The sequence below is a fragment of the Ammodytes marinus genome, assembly GCF_949987685.1.
Source record: "Ammodytes marinus genome assembly, chromosome: 11".
Taxonomy (NCBI): Eukaryota; Metazoa; Chordata; class Actinopteri; order Uranoscopiformes; family Ammodytidae; genus Ammodytes; species Ammodytes marinus.
In genome coordinates this window covers 8,036,102-8,058,493 of record NC_137215.1, presented here as the reverse complement: position 1 = coordinate 8,058,493, position 22,392 = coordinate 8,036,102, and the positions used below count along the sequence as shown (strand labels likewise).

The window sequence follows — 22,392 nt, the reverse complement described above, 5'->3', positions numbered from 1 at the left end:
AGGGGGCCAACCGCTCGAGCAGGGAGCTGAGAGGATATAACATTTGGCTATGCTTGAATCTAATTACTTACTGATTAAAAAAAAACATGGTCATGTCATTGTTAGGGCGAGCAGGAGCAAGGTGTAACCATGTAATCACATTTTTCTTCTAAACGGCACACTTCTACCTTGTTAATGAAAGGTTTTTTTCACTTAACTTTACTCTTGAATCTCTATTGAAATTAGACTTTAGCTGACAAAGAACTGCCTGGCACTCCTCAAGTGAATTTGTTGACATACCAATGTCCGCCAGTCACTGCTCGTGGCTATATTATGTTACTATATTCAATTTCTAACACAATGCAAAAAAGTATAAGGCCAGAAGTCTCAGAATATGCTAAATGATGTCGATATTTCTAATGATCATCTCCTGAGAAAGGGCTGCTCGGCTATATCACTAATTAAGTCGAGCACACAGCCTTCACACTAGACATACTGTGAAGAAGCCTTGGCCCCGGGGAAATTATAGACAGAACTTGACCCATAAATCCACTCTTTGGTTTCTATTTCAAGTCAAAGGAAAGACAGAAAAGGGAATTCCGAAATGAGTCTGCTGAAGTGGTTAAAGCCAATGCACGTGCCAGTGCCACATCTGAGGCTACAGAAAGTGGTCTTTGCGTATTAAAGAGGATTTGAGCAACGAGAATGGTTAATCAACCGTCATTAAAAAAAATTAAAATCCAACATTCATGACTTCAAGAATTTTAATTTTGCCCATAAATGTGTATTCAATTGTCATACTCTCCACAATATACTCCCCTAACAGTTAATGACGGTTTAGATCATTGTTCATTCACCTGGTTCATTTCAAGCCAGACAAAACAGCTTTAGAGACTAAACTTTGGCCAGAGTTTATTGCATTTCAATTTTTGCCATAAGGAAACTTCACCAGCATTGATTTATTCGTTATGAAATGTTAGTCTCTGCGTCAAAGGACCTGCCAATCAATTGTACAATGCAATCATTGTAATTACAGATAGTGGCTCTAACAATATAGTTTATATGTCACTGTATATCAAACTAAGCTCTTACTTTAACGAACTGAATTAATGAGAGGATAACACAGTTCAGTCATACTCCTAATGCCTAAGATAACCGTTTGACATTTTCTGCAGGTGTAAATATGTTCGATGAGTATCTCCCATAATGCATCACGTCATGTGCTATCATCGCTCCTTTAAAGATATGCTACTCCATGTTTTAAGAGTTGTCAAATGCAGTAAAGAGTGATTCACTTGGCTTCACCAATTCCTCGAGGAATCTTTATGAGTCCCACATGAGCTTTAAAAAAGAAAAGTTATAACAATAAGATCAGGGCTAAGCTAATTTCCCCGCAGTAAAAGCAAGCCCAGGGTTTTATTTGGGCCATCAACAAAAATAACATAACCCCAACTGCCCCTTGGTATTCCTGTATTTTCACTTTAAGACAGCAACACATTTCAGGAATATATACGACCTATACGAGTGGCGGCTCCCTCCTCTCTGCATCATTTGATGACTTTGGCTGATTTTCCGTATCCGCCAGCAGGTCTTTCAAGAATCTCCCTTCTCAACCTTTTGAACTCCTCAACTTGCCTGCTAGCTATTACACATAGGCCTACTTCTTCTCTTAAACACTCTCTGGAAACCATTGGCCTCTGTCCAGTGTCCATTATAATGTAAATAGCTCCTATGTTCCTGGCCAGGGCCCAGTTAAATAGAAACTGGCTGCAGTTACTCCCTATGAAATTTCCTTTCACCTCCAAAAAATATTTGAAAAGACATTGTAAAACTCATAATACCGAATTATACCTTGTTGCCTGTGTTGCGTTGTGACCAGAAATGGCAATCTTATCCAGAATGAGTCTTAAGCCAAACAGGCAAATGAACCAGACTTCCCTCACACAAAAGAGACTTGGAATAAGCACAACCTCATATCCATTGATACTTTCCAATTGAACTGACTTGGTTGTTAAGTGGATGATCTGAAAGTCAAGGTACAGAGTATTCGTCCCACCCGACTGACCATCTCCTAGTAAGCGTTAGATGACCTCCAATCAATTTCCTCCAGCTTAATTTCAACACAATAAAATACCTTTTTATTGGAGCTATTAGTAGTTAAATTCTTTATAGTGTTGCAATAATTTATTTTACCCCTCAACTCGTCTGAGAAACTGCCTGTAAATTCTTATGTAAAATCTGACCTTAAGACCATACTGCCCTGTTCTAACATACTGCCCCACTATAACATCGCCTGCTCGCTGTGTACAAATACAGAATATATAACTCAATATGCCAAACACATATTTGACTGATTTGCAATTCTAGTGTTTTTGAAGGGCAATGCTAACCGTGAAAAAGAATGTATTTGAAGAAAAACTAAAACTTGGCCAGTAATTGTTCCCAACCCTGAGAAGTTTCTGCAGTTTTTTTTTTCTTTCTGTCTGCTCCCTGAAAGGTTAAACCAAGGGCAAAAAAGTGCTTTGCTTCGCGCATACAGTAAAGGTAACAGGAGAATGTGTATTGATATTTTTATCAGCTCTGATATATTTTTCATCTCTGCTAGACACTAGACAGTGACTTCTGAAAGGACACTTTTTGAAAAATGTCCTTCAGTTGCAAGGTTTTTTATTTTGTCCATGCAGTACGCCATTGTTTTGTTTTGCTTTGTTATAATTTGTATGTTTGTGCTCCATACCATCGAACTATGGTCTTGAGCGGTAAATAAATGATGATGCTGAGTAACAAAATCCACTTGACAAATGTAAGAGAATGCCTTGCGTGACTGTATTGAAAAAGTGTACTCTTCAACAACAAAGAAGACAACCTAACAAGAAATATATAAAAAAAAACGTACACCCACCCAAACACAAAAAAAACACTTGAAACCTTGACAAATGAATAAATCTGTGACATGACCCACTGTATGTTTGCGAGGAAATGCATGAAGTGGGCACAGCCTCAAGGATTTTTTCACACAAACACAAACGCTAGCACCAACCCACGCATACAGTAAAGACGGATGCACATTGTAAGACGGGGGTGACAAAGTGAAACCTTGGCAGAGCAGGCTTTACAATCAGACAGGATGTAGTGCCATGCTTCTGTGAACAAGCGAGGATTATGGCTCTCAGCTCTCACTCTGATCCCACCTGCTCACGGACACTGCAGGACAGTGGGGAGAGGGGAAATTGAGGAGAGATGGTGTGAGCGATAGGAGATGAGATGAAACCCTGCCGCAGAGGGCACAGCGGATGAATTCTCCCCACCACCATGGCTGCACGATGAGTGTAGGAGAGGTCGGAGCAAAAATCGGGCACTTCAGTTTCGACTTGTTCCCATGTGTGTTAATGTAAAAAAAATAACAAAAAAAAGCCATAACTGATGCTTTCTTACCACTATCTTTAGCACAGAGCTGAAGATCTTGGTGTCCTCTGTCACACCACCTATGTAGCTCGGCCTGGAGAAGATGGGAGGGTGGTCATTCTCATCCTGCACCTCAATGTACACCTTGGCTGTGTTAGCTGCAAAATAAAAAGTAAATAGAAGTCATTCAACTTTAGCCACAAACAGTATGTATGTATGTACCTAGCAGCCAAGCGTATAAGAGCTAAAACCACTACTGTCAGTTAATGTGAATAAATAAACACAGCACTTAAGTCCAATCTTTGAACTTCAATGTACATAATATACTTGATGTAGATGACCCGAGTTTGCTTCAGCTTCACAAACAAATTAATAGGGACACACAAAACCCAGAAAGTTTATACCAACATGGCCACTGGCGGTTGAATAAACTCGTCACAGACGTCATACGAAGCTGGCGTCGCAAAGTGTTGCATAATTTAGCCTGAAAATTGGTCTAGTCAATATCATTCCTTCATGGTCATCAGTTGCTCCACAACTTCAAAAGAGAGCTTGAAATCGTTTCCCAGAATATTTTCCAAATATAGTCATCAAGGAAAACATCAGAGCATGTTTTTCAAATAAGATCCCGATTGGCTTGCCGTCAATAAAGTAGCACTTGGGTCGTTATATTTTATATCATCCATGGACAGATGGTTGGAGCACATTTGGAATAAATTTTATTATTTTTAAAATTGAGAAATGCCATTCACCTAACCTTAGAAATAGTTTATGTGGGTGACATTAACTGTAAAAGTACATTCTATTTGCTTGGTTTCATTCAAAAGTGGATTAAGTGGGTTCAGGAAGGCGTCCTTCATTTAGTAGTCATTTCCAGCCATGCTCCGATAACTGTTTCAAGTGGATTTGTAATTGCAAGCTGCTGGAAAGAGAAACATGTCCCTTAATCTCACTTAACCCCTTTTCATAAAAAGGAACGCAAGAAGCTATTTTAGCAAAGCCGACAACTTTGAGCCAATAATGAGGAGGATAATTTTGTTTTGATACAGAAAATATTTGGAAATTAAGGAAACACCGACTCCAGTGTGTTGATGGCTTAGCTCTCGCTGCCCTTGATAAGTGGATGAGGAAAACAACTGAGCCAGTTTGCAGTCTGTTTACCATCCAATTAGTGATCGCACTAACACCCGGAGTGAAATATGGCTCTGTGAAATAATAATATGGCGAGGAAATCTTGACTTCTTCTAAGCCATTGTTTTTTTTTATGTGAGCTCTGCCAGGCATTATTACTGTTGGGAAGTTTGTTTTCGCCACGACTTGGTACACAACAAAACCGTCAACAAAAAGGTTGGAAAATTGTAGCGATCACTCATTTCAAGGGCATCCAATAATCAGGCAGACAGAGGGGAAGGAAACCCTATGAGTAAGAAATGAGGAAAAAAAATCTGAAAATAATGCATTTTATCAATACTAGATTTGCTTTTTAACTGGCCTTTTGAAATATTCATCCTGTATCTTTAAATAGAAAAAAAAAACACATACTTGGTATTAACATTTGTCAACCTCATTTGTCACAGTTACACCCACAGTGTGCAGCATGAATGCGAATGTACAGCGCAAGAAAAATTCCACCACTGCAGTTTATGTTTAAAATAAATAAAAATAAAATGCTGTGTCAAGGACCATTCTTCCTCTGGCTGCAAACACAAATGTAAAGTCATGTGGCATTTGGAGCTGACGATTCACCATGGGAATTGAACAAACAAAAAAACACAGCGCATCAAATTACGGGCACCAAAAGCCGCAGTGCGAGACACTACAGAGGTAGGGACTCCAGGGGGATGGGAAAGAGGTCTGCAGAGTTTCTCTATCTTCGCTCTCTTTGTAGAAAGTGGTGCTATTCCATTCTCAGTGTGTCAGGAAACAAAAACTCAAGTACAACCCACCCTCCTTTTCCTCCTCTCTCTCTCTCTCTCAAACACACACATAAAGACATATGAAAGAAACAGGTCCATTAAGAGGAGGGAATGCTGCTAAGGCATAGTAAGCTTGGGTGAATTATCATTTAGAAAATAATGTGTTGTTTAATCTGGGTAATTGTGCAAGTGTGAGCGCAAATGACGTGTCAGGGTATGGGTGCGGGTCTGCATATATTGGTCATGTGCTACTGCATACATATACAGTACACAGGCCAAGATAAATGTGTCGGACAAATTAGTCGAGGAATGAGCTGATCATTTAAACTCAATAAAGATACAAGAGCTATCACAGAGCCCACGAGAATAAAACAACTGAGACAAGAAACGGTTTTCGGTGTGTGTGTGTGTGTGTGTGTGTGTGTGTGTGTGTACCTGGGTGTTGTGTACTTGTAATTGCTGTCATTAGTATGTGAGAGACAGACGGTGCAAAAAGAAGGGCAGCTAGAGAAAGTCATTGATTCTTCATTCGTATCTCAAATAGATCGAGGGGGTGAGGTATGAAACCGACTTTTTTCTCAGCACTTCATCCATCATTATACAAAAAACCTTTGTCTACAAACTGTCCATAAACAGGCCCCTAATGATTTTCCGGCGGAAGCAAGGCCATGGAACAGTGCAGTCTAAAGGTCTCAGTATGCATCAAAACAAGTTGCTTCTCGGATGGGCAAACAAGTGTCTCAAACCTAATTTTTCTGACTTTGAGTGCATCTGAATATTATGCAACTTTCTCAACTCACTGACAATCAAAAAGTAACCAAAGGAAGTTTCTCTATCAAGCGCTCTCCCAACACTTCTGTCACTTTTTGCAGGGAACAACTGACTGCAACATCATCAATGCCTTTTGAGGAGAGAGAAGATATGTGCTCGACCATTTGTGTGACGCATCGCGCCCGCAGACTACAAAGACATGCAAAAAGCTACTGGATTCTCGTAGCGAGGTCGGGAAGGCAGTGAGAGGCAGCCAGGAAGAGGCCGTGACAGCAGGCTTTTAGCCCCGCCTTCGAGCGGATGAATTATTTAGTTTGCTTGAAGAACACTCAGGGCTAAAGAATGGGAATGGGAACACAAAGGGCTTGCTTTACCGGGAATTTTTCTATGATTAATGGACAACACAAACACGCTATTTCTGATTGTTGACTCACGCGACAAATTTGAACATTAGGTTTTAAAGGATTAATAATAGCATTGGACTAATATGCTGCTACAGAGGAGTACATAGTAGTTACACATTGCTCGAGCCCTGTGTTTGGAATGGAGGTTGGTCAAATATTAACCACATTTTTGGTGGTACATTTACATTTATGGATGACATTTCATGTTTGCCCAAGTGTATGAAAATTCTCTAGTGGGAGACAACAACAACTATGCAGATTTTTCTATCACAAATAACTGTGAGCTGGACACCAACACCACAAAACAAAGCGCATCCTTAATCAATTGAAAAAAAAACAGCTTGACGGTAAATGGAGTGTGAAAGTGAACAACCAATCACAGGCTGCAGCAGACCTGCCACCAATTATACAAATGGATGCAGTGCGGCGAAGAAGAGCAGCAGTGCATAAGGCATACAAGTACATCAGTGCACCCTGTGACATAATATCTTCTTTATTTTGGTCTTTAATAACACTGTAGGATAACTGAGACCATGGAGCTTCTGTGGTGCTTTCGCTGTCATTTCAACAGCAGGTGTGATGTCGCCGATTCATGATTATAGGATTCAAGCAAGGGATCATGTTAAACACTTCTTCAGAATGGCCCCTCGTAAGGATCAAGCGAGTGATAATCCACGCATACAAACAAACACATCATACCAAGCGGCTCTACGTAATTGCAGTCAACGTGAAAATAAATATGAAAAGGATAGAAATACGCCGCCATAGAATAACATGAACTGCACTTAATCACCATCTGTCACGGTGGAGGGATTATGAGTAAATATAAATGCGACACCTGGAGGCATACGAACACCGAATAACATCCCGGATTTTCATAAAACACAACTCAAACCCCACACATTCAAATGTTTTTTTTTTTATATCTTACTCTTAGAAGGCACGCGCAGGTTGGACATGACAACCAACATGGAGTCTGCCTGTACCCGCAGCACATAGGAGGTCACATTCTCATAATCCAAAGGTCTGGCTGTGGAGATCACGCCTGTCCTGTTGTCCACTCGGAAATGACCTGGAACCAAACAAAATCAGATTGCATTAGAATTGGAGGGAGAAAAAGGACTGAACTAACATATAGGTAACAGAAGGGATAGCAGCAGGAGGTTGTGTGCATAGTTAAGCCCCCTTTCTTAACTACATAGTGTTCAGAGTCTCAGAGATATACGGCGTGGCTTTGTTTGCCCGACGTATCCCTCGATCGATATTGTTTAAAAGCTACTCTGCAGGTATAACAACTTAATGCAGTCATACTCAATCATTGGAGCCCTTCTGTTCATGGCAAATTGGTCCTTAAGTGTAATGCTCAATGGAACCTTTCTTACCACCTGTCACACACATAACCCACTACCAAGTCGAGTTCCATTATCCAGATGCAGTTGATAAATCTCCACACATGTGCTTTCAGGGAAAACAGTGTGTAGTGAGTGGCAGCACCAAGCAAACCAAACTGCATTAATTCTAATGAAGGCTGTAATAAATAAGTTTTTATTTATTTTTTTGGGATTGTTTTAGTTGGAACACTGACAAAAGAAATATCACAGAAATACATCTGGCGGAATTTTTTCTTCCTTTTTCAGTTGCATTGAAAGACCCTATCTCCTCAGAGGCTATACCTGAAAAGGTCATGCTTTAGAACGCTTTTCCTTTTTCTCTGAGAATATTACCGCGAGAGGCCTCAGGGGTAGATTTATGGAACTTTTATTAAGTCTTCTTGAGCCTGCAGTTTCCAGAAACGTCGAAGGAAAAGTAGTCTCGCGCAGCCAGACCAAACTACGGCTCGTAGTATGAAAGAAAAGGAAAAGGAAAAGTGACACTATAGGTCTAGTTTCCACAGTGGGAAAGCGTTACTGACTCGCTGCTCTCTCAGCTACGTCTCCCAATACTTTTGGCTTGGAACACTTGAGCTAACCTCACACCTGTCTAGTGCGATATTATGCTCTTCAGACTTTCACCGACAAGTGTGAAAAGCAGTCGAATGCTGCAAGCCTTGTATGTCACAATTGCCTTTTCTACTGCCAGACAAAGCCAGGAAAAAAACAGCAAATAACTATATGTCAGGAATGTCAGGAAATAAATTATCTTTTGTATTGTTAAAGTGAAAAGACATTATTGATTGACAGTCCGGTGTATGATCTGGTGGTGCACATACCCCGTTCATTTCCTGCCACAATGGAGTAGAAGATGGTTTGATTGATAGCAGCAGCTAGGATAGATCCCACTGGTGTGCCAGATGGAGCCAGCTCACTAACTGGAGAAAACCTGGAAAAGATAAAGAACACAAATCGTAAGACAAACAATATTAGGACTTGGGGGGATCAATGAAACTGCCTGACATGGTAGCAGATGTTCCGACCTCACAGTATGAAAAAAAGAATTATGATGGAGGGTTGTCACAAAAGCTATAGAAAAGTATATCTAGGGGGTAAGGCATTATAGAAACTGAATATGTAAGGTTTGATTTCAATTATTGAATTTCCCGCCTAATACATGAAACAGTATGGTACAGTATTGTCACAGCACAGAGTAAATATTCATTCTTGTGATTGTGTAAAAAGTTATATAACAATTGTGACGGCCACAGGGTGCCTTGGGGTGTTGTTACTGTTTTGTGCTCTGTCTTGCAGGGAGCTGGTGGGTGGAGCCACCTCACCTGGTGTGATCAGCTCACCTGAGCAGGTTCAGCTCACCTGAGCAGGTTCAGCTCAGCAGGCTATAAAGCAGCCTGACTGATCGACTCTGCCCTTCCCTGGCCTGCAGCCTGCTCTTTTGTTTCAGTTATCTTTGGTTGTTCACTTTATTCTTTATTAAATATGTTATGTTTATATAAGACTATGTGTGGCCTCCCCTTTATTGTTGCCAACCGTTGAGCCAGGTTGTAACAAAATTGTCATATTCATTTTTTCAAAATCCTGAAAAGAACTATCCGCCAGGGAAATAGATTTGGCCCTGCACTGCAATTGAGTTGTCATTCTGTATGCATCCATAATACATTTTTTAAACTTTACTTTTCCGTTCTTGTCATTGATTAATACTTAAATTCTTGAATTCTGCTTTGATAAAAAATTAAAAACAAAGTTTTCAAAAAATAATCATTTATAGCATCTCAATGAAATATAAAAGCCACATATTATCCCGATAGTTTTGTTTTCCTTTGATTTCTTTTGTCATTTATTTTGGGTGTTTTACCATTCACTTTCATTTCACTCTAGTCTCCAGATAACAATACAGCACATCATTTTTTCCCACATGGTAAATGAATAAGTAAACGATTTCCCACTAATGGAGCACAATTTACTCTGAAAAAAATATCACTTATAAATAAATGATTCAGAAATGCTGGGACTAATGCCAAATCTCGCTACATACCAAATAATGACTTAGCAGTGAGGATAAGTACGCTCAGAGGGCTGACCAGGGGTTAGGTGAATCTTTAGGAGTAATGCCGGCTTTGTATCCTAAAGTGTCGCTTATGAGAGAGCAGAGCATTGAAGCACAGCTCTCCTTTTTTTGTTCATTCTTGGATTTGACTCTCAGCTGCTGCTCCGTTGAATTGTGGGTAACCTGTGTGGGTATTTGGGCTTTTCTGCTTCATTCTAAAAAGGGGTTACCATATCGTTATGACACAATAAGATCATTCAGCTTGCAGGGAGTATCAGGGTTTTCCCCAATGTGTTTTTTTGTTGTTGTAATGTCGTAAAACTCGCAATTGAATTTTGTTCATGACTTCCTCAAATTCTTTGAATGTGATATTCTTTGAGCAGACAATAAGCCAGACAAACTGTCTTATTATCAGATGGACAAACAAAAACAATTAATATCCATAAAATATGATTGATAGTAAATGCAGCACACATTTATCTGGGAACGGCTGTGAGTGTTTTCCTGCTGATAACTGAGACTTCATAAAAACCTAATGACAATCAGGCGTAATTCAAGTGCGTAATCATATCCAGCCGATATGATTGTCCCCACTATGCACAGAAATAACAACCGGCATAAATAGCAGGGAACCCTGTCTCGGTGGTGTGACGGCGAGGGCTGATTTCAGCTGATAATGTCGTCTGAGCGTGACACCCTCTTGTGATACCGTGACGGCGCTTTTAATTATTCTCACATCTCTGCATATGAGGTGTGTGTCTGTTTGTGTTTGGGCATGCGCGTGCTGGAAAAATGTTTCCTTCAAAGTTTTACTTTTTTTTTCCACAGCAGCGTTACAGGTGTTACGAGGAACTTTAAAATATTTCTGAAACGTTCACATTTTTCCTCTGATGATCATAAATTACATGTAACAGCAAACAAGACTATTAGTGCAAAGAATGCTATTTTGATATGTTTTTTTTATGGCCTTTGTCATGGGTACCCTCACCCAGGAACAACAGCTGGCGTGGTAAAAACACTACTGCTTTTGTCCAAAGGGGGTGCAAGAATGAACAAAAAAATTAATGTTTCTCGGAGCACCTTTAAAAAATCTGTGACAATGTTGTGGGAGTTTTACTTACTCACACCGCGATCAGTCCGATTCTATTAAACAGTCAGTGTTAAAAGTGTATATTTGGAAGTAGGCGCTATCTCAGCAGTCAGACTTATAAACATCAACCAGAGGGAATTGGATGCCTTTGGTCCATATTTACAAAATGCTATTCCCTGCTTTCATCTTTCTAGTCTTTGCTGACCCCTAAGCTCCAGCACATTTAACAACATGAATTATCCAGAGAGAAAAAGAAAATTCAGTCTGAGTTTGCCTTTTTGGGCTTGATTCTTATTTTATAGTGCAACTCCCCTTTATAGGATTGCAGTGGTGAGAAAGGAAGATTGAACCAATTTCAAAGTGAAGATGAAGAGTAGGAAGACTTTAATTCAAACGGAAACAGAGCAGTGGTTTTCTGCTGAAAGGATACACAGGAGTGGAGACGATACATTACACTGTCTCCGCTGCTCACTGGAGTAAAACAACCCACTCATTAACTTTATAGACAGTTGGCAGGTGTAACAGTCACTATAGAATATGTGTTCCCCTCTTTCCAAAATGTCCAAACAGTTACCTTCTTGAAGGACAAGGAGTAAAAAAAAGATAACTGTCTGTCCATCCATCCTGAAGGCTACAGTAACAATCTACGGAGGGAAACAATCCCGAAGGACATCTCGGGTTGAGAATAATTGTGGGAAAACAAAAAAGCTATTCCCCTGGATAGAGGATGATATAGAATGCAATTCTGAGAGATAATATTGTTTGCTGTACGCTGCGATGAAATGACTTAACTGTGAGTGCTCGGATAGCCTTTCAATGATAAAATACGGAGCTTTTATTGACACGTGATGAATGTGTTGTTGGGATAAGACTAAATTACTTCTGTTAAATTCCCCTCTTGGCGTACTGTCGGGGCTGTCACCGAAAAATTGCTGTCTCTGTGTGACAGCAAAGTGAATGCCTTCACTTTAAAAAAAAAAACGTTTCAGCAGCTTGATGTCAACTTGGGTGTGCCGGTTCAAACAAGACTAATGATCATTGCAACCAGATGCAACTCATTTTGGGCATCAGTGTGGAGACTGACCGAGCCTGAAGTGGAATCAAGAACAAACCACCCCAGATGACTCTCCAATTTAAGGCACAAATGCAAGCCAAGTACTTATTTATGTGAGTTGCAATGTTGTAAGCGACACAGTATCTCTCCAAATCTCTACCAACACGTACGATTCGAGCCATTGAAACGACAAATTCATCTAGCAGAACATCAATGGGCCTCACTTCGAAAATTGTTGGTATTGTAATCTCAAAACATAACTTTTTGTAAGCCTCAGGAGGTCATATCCTTCCGAACTGTCTTAACTATGCAAACTTTAAAATGCTGGTTTCAGTCAGGTGAAAATACTGTACGAACATTCTGAATACAAGAAAGTTGGTCAATGTGACAAATGATCTTACATCACTTGCACATGCCCCTATAGAATTAATATTTTGATACAAGCAGTCTTGTCAAATGACATCCTGGGCATTTTATTTTTCCAAACACGTTTTCTTGGAGCGTTCAGTTTTGGGCGGTTGCAGATGTGCTAGTAAACTTTGGTATGGAGCATGGCTGTGTAAACCTGTGCCGGTTTGAAAGTATATTTGGAGATTGCACCAGGGCTTCATGGTGTGATTGCCAAGGAAGTGGCAGAGCTGACATGTTATCGCTTCCCTACAAAGTGGCTCTGCCTGCGGGTTGTAAGCTGCTGAGAAATGCCACGGGGAGGTGTGAAGGTGTATGAAGTGTGCGTGTGCAGATTAGTATGACGGTGTATCCGCATGGAGACATAACGGATGACAGAAAATGTTGGATACAGTAGCTACTGATAGGTAGATCCACAGATAGTATGGCAGATTGAAGAACAAATAGATATATGTACGCTAAATAAAATGTCATAGCGGAATGACTAAACAGCTACTTGAAGGCAAGCAATACCATTCTCACAATATCCTACAATTATGAACATTCTGTCATACTGAGACTAAAATATATTATCTAGAAGGTAAATAAATTGTGTATTCAAGAGGCACGTAATAAGCAAATAGTCAATTATGCATATTGCAATACCTTGTACTACTGAGCAAGACCAAAGCCACTTTTCATTCCTCTCATATTCAGATGAGGAAACATCCCATTCAGAGAGAGAGAGAGAGAGTGAGAGTGAAAAAGAGAGAGAGCAAGAGAGAGAGAGAGATGAAAAGAAGTGGAAGCTGATATGTCTACCGTGGTGGTGTCAACATAAGAGCGGGTGAGGGGGAAGCCTACAGAGAAGGGGGGGCAGGCGGCACACAGGTGTCAGCGAGCACTCTGCCCCAGGGCCAATGGCGGAGTGATGCATACCAGACAAGGCAGAGGCGTAGAAAACCTGGCCGGGCACCACAGGGGCCTGCTGTTGCCGCGCCGACTCTCTTTTCTACCTCTCCTTCCCTCTCTGTACCATTGCATCATCGAGCGCACAACAGGTGGCACGCACACGCCAGGAGAATCAAGAAGTCTCTCTGCTTAAGTCTGTGTTCTTCTGGTGTGTGTGTGTGTGTGTGTGTGTAGATGGAGGGCTGCTTAAAGGGTCTTGAACAAATAACAAATGCAAGCAATTGACCTGTAATGTGCTCCCTAGCAAACATCATAAACAGTGTGCAGTGAATGCCAGTAAATATGTACTGCACATGTGATGCAGGCAGCGCATTTCTGCTTGACTGCAGATAGTGGCTGCACACATTTTGTTGAGGAGATTTGAATCATACTTGTTTGTTAGATGTTACCCAAGGCGTTTACTTGTTTGTTCCTGCCTGGAAGCAAATTTGGAGCATGCCAAACGGAAACGCCTATGACTTCCCCTAATCAGACATATGGAATGCATATCCAGCTCCTACAGACAGACATACAAACAACAGCAGATGAAAAGGGACATACTCTGTTGTGGCAAAGCCTCAGAGCATGTAATACACAGGAAATAGCCTCTTGAACTGGATCTTTTTATAGGTTTGTAGGTATCAAATTATTTTAGCGTGTTCAACATTCAAAATGACCAGCTGAGTACAACATTACTGCATTTAATAAGGTCATCCTGATTCAAGATGTTGGACACGGCATTGTTATAATCTAAGGCCGGTTAAATTTATCATATTGTATCATGTGAACAATTTATTAATGACTCCTATAGAGCAGCCTGACACGAATCAACGGACAAAAAAATGTATTTCCTCTCCCCCCTCTCCCCAAACCCACTCCGTTGTGATTGGTTAACTTCCGGAAAACCTGCGAAGGGAGCGGGCCTGAGCGTGTAGCAGCATTACCATAGATGGAAAATCCGCTTTGTTCGCGTAAGGTGATCCAGGAAATTTGAACAAACGAATCTCGACCAGCGCGCCTAGCGTTAAGCGATGTGCACTGCCACCCCAGACGGTCGGCAGGGAATACATCTAAATGCATGTACGTCATTATTTGACACTTTAGTATTGGTAAACATGACTTTAAATACAATAACAACATTTATTATGTCAGACAAGACGAAAAAGCATAAAAAAGTGTTCTTTGAAATAGTTGTGAACGTTGAATAGTTGTTGTCCTTAAAATATCTGTGATATATTTCCCACATTGCAGTCCATTGAAAGAGTCCAAGATTGTGCTGAGATACAAAAAGGAGCCCATCTAATGTAATAGTATTTGAGATGTAGGGGTGTTATTGACTGAGGGGTGAACTTTAAAGATTATAGGTTATGTTTGGCAAGAGCAAAGGGGGAGTGAGAAGTGGCGGAGAGAAAGGTAAACGAGAAACAGAGATAGAAAGAGCTATTACGAGATCCCAAAAGCACTCAAGATATTCAAAAGGATTTTGGAAAATAGTTCAGGGTCTGATAGCCGGTGTATTACGAGGCTTTTTCACATGGGAAAAGGCTATTCTACCAAGAGTATACAATTTACTACAGCCAATTTGATAGAAATAACACCCAACAACTAAGGCACCAGGCCACAATGGCTCCGTGGAAGTAAGGGAACTGCAATCAGGTTGCCTTTCAGAAATACAGATTAAATTGGATTAACCTATTATAAAGGATGGAGGAGCACACGTCCTCCATAGGAGCTATTGAGATTCAAATACTCTTACAGCACTCTGACAAGCTATGAGGAAAGCTCTTCATATGACCCATGGGTTTGTTTTGAGCACTTTCAGAGTGCAGCACGTGTTTTGTATGTGTGTGAATGAGGCCATTTTTGACCAAATTAAATCTGTCTAGTGAAGATTATCCAGGTAAAACTGGTAAAATGTTATATGCGAACACAAGCTGCTGCAGGGTTATTCAAATGTATTGAGTTGGTGGCAGAAATGGAAGATATCTCAACTCAAAACTTTGGCACATAAAACAACAGCAAACCTACATCACCTGGTACCACAGGGGAAGTGAAAATAAGTTTTCTTAGGCTTCAGGGGAACTCACTACATAACTACAAACATTCCAGGAGCGAACACATGGCAGGGGGTGAAGACTGCATTTATTATATATATGCATTTATGGATATGTATGCGCATATGCTTTCAACAGCACAGAAGAAAAGTGCATTTTTCCACTTTTCTTTTTCCTTTTTTTTCCCTGGGATCTAATCTTTGATAGTGCCTCAAATCTAACCGTTTTGCATAAACCATTTTCAATAACTAAGGTCATCTTGCACCATGGCATTTACTGTGGTTACCTTTTTCTAGGATAGATTAAGGTAATAAAAATAAAACACTCAATTAAAAGGCCACATAAAGCAATTTTATGGCTATACTAGAGGGCAGAATGGGAACTCCAAAAGAAAGTCAGTCTGGTTTGATCTTTAAAAGTACTAATTAACACATCCGGATGGCTTGATAAATGGTCTGCTGTCTACCATCAATCAATTGTTTAATTTAACATTTCTACCTAAACAGGTTATACACATTTGGATAATGGGAGTTAGTGGAAATGCTCTCTAAGTGGTAAACTATTTTACACACTAGCAGCACAAAACACTGTTTAAGAAAAAAATAATGTCTCAGAAATCCAACGCCTCAGACACAAAGTAATGCCTAAGCAGTATTCACATTAAACTATCGTGTTTTCCTAAACAAGAAAATAAATGTTTACAACCGCTAGTCTGATCATATTCCTCCCCAAGCTCTTCCTATGATCCCTTATCTTGCCACACCAGACCCACAGTTTCTTTTGTATTCGCAGCGAGCCATTTTTCTGAGTTCCACAAGAAAGGAAGGGGCTTCAATCAAAAATCTTCTGGAGGGCAAGATGGAAAAACAGCATTGCACTGTGCATAGAGACAGTGGTACCACTCTCTGCCTGCTTAGCAATGTCAGCCCACAAGACATCACTTCACCGGGTCATTTAGTACACAAAGAGACCTGGCCAGCGAATACTTGGACACTGGTTGTGGGTGGGTGTGTTGTCCAGACTCGGCAGGCAACTGCGGCTAGCAATTTGATAATCACTCGGTTGCCATGTAGCTGCTGATGCCATTCTGCATGATTTACTGTTAAATTACTGCTCCTGCCCGCATGATCTATTCTACTACACCAACACCTGGAGGGAGGCGTCGCCTAATTTAGTACCTCTTTAAATAGCCTAAAACTGCAGGAAATACCAGTATTTATAACAGAAATTGTGTGTTGGACTTGCAACCATAAATTACAGACACCATTTGTAATGCATTCAGTGAGTGCCCAGTAACATGGACAGGTATGCCATGTTCTTGTCTAATTGGATGGACGACAGAAGGGGGAAACATTCTAATTTTAACTACCTGCTAGTCCTGTGATCATGAGGGTTCTATGATGAAACAGGTCTTGTAAACTAAAGGATTAGAATACTGAGCACTGACAATATAACACTATATCTACTCCACTTTGCATTAATTACACTGAATGGCAGATTTTGGCTGATGTGAGGCATTCATATTAGGGGTGTTTTCAGACAATTATGGAAATATTAAGTGCTACGCCGGACATATCAGAGACTTTTCAGTCCCAATTACTAGGATTTTTTCCTATACTTGCTATTTAGAGGACAAATTCATTCCACCTTTACTTGGCCATTAGGTAATATGCATAGCATTCCTTTAATAGTACACAAGAGCTCAAAATGTATATTCGTACATGCCAAAGAGTAAAGTAATATTGTATATATTCGGTACAGTTAATAGTAATATTATCTCTGAGCAGACACACATCTGTTTGTCCATTTGTTAGTCAGTCATTTCCATTTTAGCTCAATTCATGAATCTTGGACCTCAGTTTATAGGATCCCTTGAAAACAAATCTGCATTAATGCATCCTTTCAACTTTTATAAATTATGTATTTTTCTTGGGTTTTTAAATTTTTGCAAAAAGGACTCTGACATTGCGCCTGCCCTTCACATTTCTTATGTTATGTTGCTTAGCATCCTAAAAATAGCTGAGCGTACGCTTCAGAAATCCAAATACAAACAACATCATTATTCAGCAACATGCATACTGTTGACAGTGACTGATAATTATCTGGGAAGTAAGTGTATAAACCTTTAATGATAGGTCATTCTGTTTTTTTTCATTTTTTTTTTTTGCTTCCCTGGCTTTCGGCACCAACCTTTAGTTGATATTTGAGTGTGATGAGTGTGAACTGGTCTGTTAGACAGCCAAGTGATGCCTGCCTACTTAGCGGAGACGACTGAAAGGTCAGTGCACTCCTGGTGCTCGTGGGATCAAGGCTCAGGGCTGCAGATTCAAACCTGCGGCTGAAAATCAATCATGCCCTTAAGAAGAATGAAACACCTCCACACCTTATAGCTGTGATTCAGAAAAGGAAGGGGGAGAGAAAGGCTAGCAGGAAAGAATGATATATACAGATGCTTCAGAAAGTATTGCAACCCTTTAGTTTGCACACTTTCTTGTGTTGTACAGTGGATGTAAAATAGGTTTTCACAGGGTCAATTTAAAATTACATTGTCAATAAAGTGTGCAAACAAAGAAGGAATCTCAATAGTTTCTAAAGCCACTGTAGATGGATAGATGTACAGAAATAGAGAAGGTTGAGGTTGCCTTTTAATGTAAGTTTGCAGTGAGGGCATGGTGACAGGCAGTGTGTGGGTGAGCACCCTGTGGGTTTAAAGCTAACCCTTTAAATGCCTGGCAATCCAGAGGGATGAGTAGGCTGTGTGCACCTCTATGACTTGTATACATGTCTGGCAAAACAACCGTTGAAAGAGAGCTGCCAGTGAAAGAGCTGTATGCTATGAAAGCAAGTCAACTGCCTAATTATGTAAGCATTAGAGTCTTGTGTGAGTTTGGCAATGTGATATGGATGGATCTGTTTTTCTCTAAAAAATATTCATGCTATTTTCCTCCAGATGTCACAGGGATGTCAGTGGTTAGAGGGCACAGGGTTCAGCTGTTGTCTTCCTTGCAATTATTTTAAAATGAGCGCCCACAGTTGTGTGCAATACATCAGTGTTAATTTTGGCAGCAAATTCTGATTTAGTCTTAGTCTTAGTCTTTTGAATATCACACCATTTAGTCTTAGTCCTATTCTAGTCATCTAAAATCTTTTAGTCTTAGTCTAGTCTTAGTCTACTAAATATAAGCAGATTTTAGTTTGACTAAATATACAGCGGACTTCGTCGATTAAGTGTTTTTCTTCATTGAATGGTATTAAGGTTTGAATATGCAATACAGACACAAATTTAATGGTTGTAATACAAAACATGTATGCTATTTCATTAGTAATAATCTCACATAAAATCAGTGTACCTGACTGGATAGGGGGGAGGAGGGGCTTTAAGAGCCTGTGCCCGGGGGTCCATTATCTCATGATCTGTCTATGAACCAACTGGATTCCACAATCTTTTTTCTTTTTGCGGGGAGCATGCACAAGCATTATTTATTAAAAAAATAAAAATAAAGAAAATATTTTAAAAAAGTGGGGGGCCCCACACTAGGTCTTGAAACGGGCCCCGAGATCGTTAAGGCCGCCCCTGGGCAGCAGCAGCAGGACGCAGTTGAGGTGCTGATAAATTTGAGCAACTGCGCCTTCCTTTAAGCAACACTGCTGCCGCTGTGTGTGTTCGGACTTCTTTTGCATCAAAGCCTTTTAGATAATACAATTAGAGGTTTTAATTGAACGCTGTCCATGCGTCGGAGTTGATTGTAACTTAAAAACAGAAACTAACGGACGGAGGCGGCAGTTTCACATGGCTCTGTGTATTCAAACTCGAGACAGAGCCTACTACAAACAGATCGCGGAACTTAGCCGTTCCCCTAGACATCGTTAACGGGCAGGATATCCCTGACTATCATTTTTGTCCATCATACCGCAGAGTTTTTCAGCACAGCGGCTCACTCCACCCGCTCACACCTGCGCGGTCTCCCGTCGATTTTCACCGACACAGCAGGGTTGCATTCGCTGCTTTGCACTGATTGGATTTCTTCCCAACTTGTCCCACAAAAAGAGTAGTTCTGATTGGATCTCTTCTCCATTCGTCCCGCCCTAACAGTTTCGTCTAGTTCCTATTCGTAGACTATAGTGTCAGTTAAATTAGTCTCAGTCTTCGTCATCACATCTGCCTTTTTATTTAGTTTTTATTTAGTTTACGTCCGTGAAAAGGGTTCGTAGACGAATATTTTTCGTCATAGTCTTAGTCTACGAAATTAACACTGCAATACATTTATTTGTGTTTATTGTAATGAGTAGTGTAAATGTAAATGTAAATGTACTTTATTTATACAGCCCTTTACAACAGTCCTTTCGGTGTACCAAAGTGTTTTACTGGATTGAATAAGATAAAATACGATAAGATAAAATCAAATAAATAAAATCAAATAAGATAAAACAAAATAAGATCAAAGTGTCATCACACTACTGTGTATTAAAAGCCATCCTGAATAAATAGGTTTTTAGCCTGGATTTAAAGAGGCCTAGTGTATTGCTTTAATGTGTAAAGGCTATAGAGTCCAGTGTGGCTGGATTTGAACATTAACTCAGTGGTAACGCTGCTGCTGTCAGACGTCCATAGAAAATGTACGCAGGAGGTCTTTACGTTCTTACCTAAAAAAATGCAGAAATGAAACAAGAAAATGTCTTCTATTAATGGGCATGTGCATGTGTGCATGGAGCAGTAATCAAATAACCTAATTGTAGCATACGTTCACTAATTGTGTAATGAGTGGGGCGGCAAGTAGTGACAGCATGTTGTTGATTGTTGTTATACTCAATGTTGACATGGTTTACTATGGACTGCAGTGCTCTGGCATGGCATTTCTCTTCCTCCCATATTGTCTTCAATCAGTAAAAATACCAATAGAAAATACATGTTGCTGAGGAAAGTGTTATTTCAAAAAATCTATCACGTTTCCATACAAACACGATGTAAAGTATGTACAAATGTAATATATACAGTGGAGGAAATAAGTATTTGATCCCTCACCGGTTTTGTAAGTTTGCCCACTTACAAAGAAATGAGCGGTCTATCATTTTAAAGCTAGGTTTATTTTAACAGTGATAGACAGAATATCAAAAAGAAAATCCAGAAAATCACATAAAAAAAATATATAAATTATTTAGCATTTCATTGAGTGAAATAAGTATTTGATCCCATTCCAACCATAGAGAATTTTGGCTCCCACAGATTAGTCCTTGTGCTTTAAAAAAGTATTCCTAATCTCAACTAGTTTCCTGTATAAAACACACCTGTCTCAACTTGTTACCTGTATAAAAGACACCTGTCCACAGAGTCAATCAATCAAACTCCAACATCTCCATCATGGGCAAGACCAAAGAGCTGTCTAAGGACATCAGGGACAAGATTGTAAACCTGCACAAGGCCAGAATAGACTATAAGACCATTGGCGAGAATCTAGGTGAGAAGGAGACAACTGTTGGTGCGATTATTCGAAAATGAAAGAAACACAAAATTGACCATCAATCTCCCTCGGTCTGGGGCTCCATGCAAGATCTCACCTCATGGGATATCAATGATCATGAGAAAAGTGAGGGATCAGCCCAGAACTACACGGGGGAGGGGCTTGTTTATGATCCCAAGGCAGCTGGGACCATAGTCACCAAGAAAACCATTGGTAACACACTATGCCGTAATGGATTGAAATCCTGTAGTGCCCGTAAGGTCCCCGTGCTCAAGAAGGGACATGTGCAGAACCGTCTGAAGTTTGCCAATGAACAACTGAACGACTCAGAGAATGCTTGGGAGAAGGTGATGTGGTCAGATTAGAACAAAATCAAGTTATTTGGTATCATAGTGACTTGCCATGCTTGGAGGAAGAGGAATTCTGAACACCATCCCCACAGTCAAGCATGGAGGTTGAAGCATTATGCTTTGGGGGTGTTTCTCTTCTAAGAGGACAGGTGGACTTCACTGCATCTAGGGAACTATGGATGGGGCCATGTACCATGAAATACTGGGTAACAACCTCTTTCTCTCAGCCAGGTCCGTAAAAATGGGTTGTGGATGGGTCTTGCAGCACGTCAATGACCCTAAATATACAGCAAAGGCAACAAAGGAGTGGCTCAAGAAGAAGCACATTAAGGTCATGGAGTGGCCTAGCCAGTCTCCGGACCTTAATCCGTGGAGGGAACTGAAGCTCAAGCGACAGCCTCGAAACCTTAAAGATTACTGGAGAGGATCTGCAAAGAGGAGTGGTCCAAATATCCTCCTGAGGTGTGTGCAAACCTGGTCATCAACTACAAGACATGTCTGACCTCTGTACTTGCCAACAAGGGTTTCTCCATCAAGTACTAAGCAATGTTTTGATAGGGGATCAAATACTTATTTCACTCAATGAAATGCAAAATAATTTCTATCTTTCTTTATGTGATTTTCTGGATTTTCTTTTTGATATTCTGTCTATCACTGTTAAAATAAACGTATCATTAAAATGATTGACCGTTAATTTCATTTTAAGTGGGCAAACATACAAAATCAGTGAGGGGTCAAATACTTATTTCCTCCACTGTACATATACAGTATAATAACATTGACGTTAAGGGTCTTAAAATGTACACGTCCTTTAGAGGTTTATGTTTAAATGACAATTGGAGAGATAAACAACCATTTGTGGCAAAAGAGTGTAATACAACAATACATAACATTTATGTCATCGCACACACACACCCGCACAGAAATCCAATTCTTCCCTTTCGCCAAGGAGAAAATAAAAAGACTTCTGACTGTAAAGTGAGCAGAGACGCAAAGGGAAGGCAAAGTGACAGACAAACTGACAGAGAGAGAGAGATAAGCCGAGGAGGGGAACTCAGGGGATGAGGGGGCTTGTGTGGGTGGGGGCTGGAAGAAGGAGGAGAGCAAAATGACATAGTCAGAAGCGGTGAGGTG

The 22,392-nt window shown here is 40.3% G+C and overlaps 1 protein-coding gene across 1 annotated transcript in view; it reads right to left on the bottom strand.

Moving 5' to 3' along the window:
* Positions 1–22,392, bottom strand: part of LOC307257938 (protocadherin-15-like) — a gene marked incomplete at its 5' end in the record, with an annotated part of 140,002 nt that overhangs the window by 24,227 nt on the left and 93,383 nt on the right. The window contains 3 exons of the mRNA XM_080037302.1: positions 3,415–3,542; positions 7,407–7,547; positions 8,685–8,794. Coding sequence (XP_079893428.1) covers positions 3,415–3,542; positions 7,407–7,547; positions 8,685–8,794 — 379 coding nt within the window. The remainder of the gene's footprint in view (positions 1–3,414; positions 3,543–7,406; positions 7,548–8,684; positions 8,795–22,392) is intronic.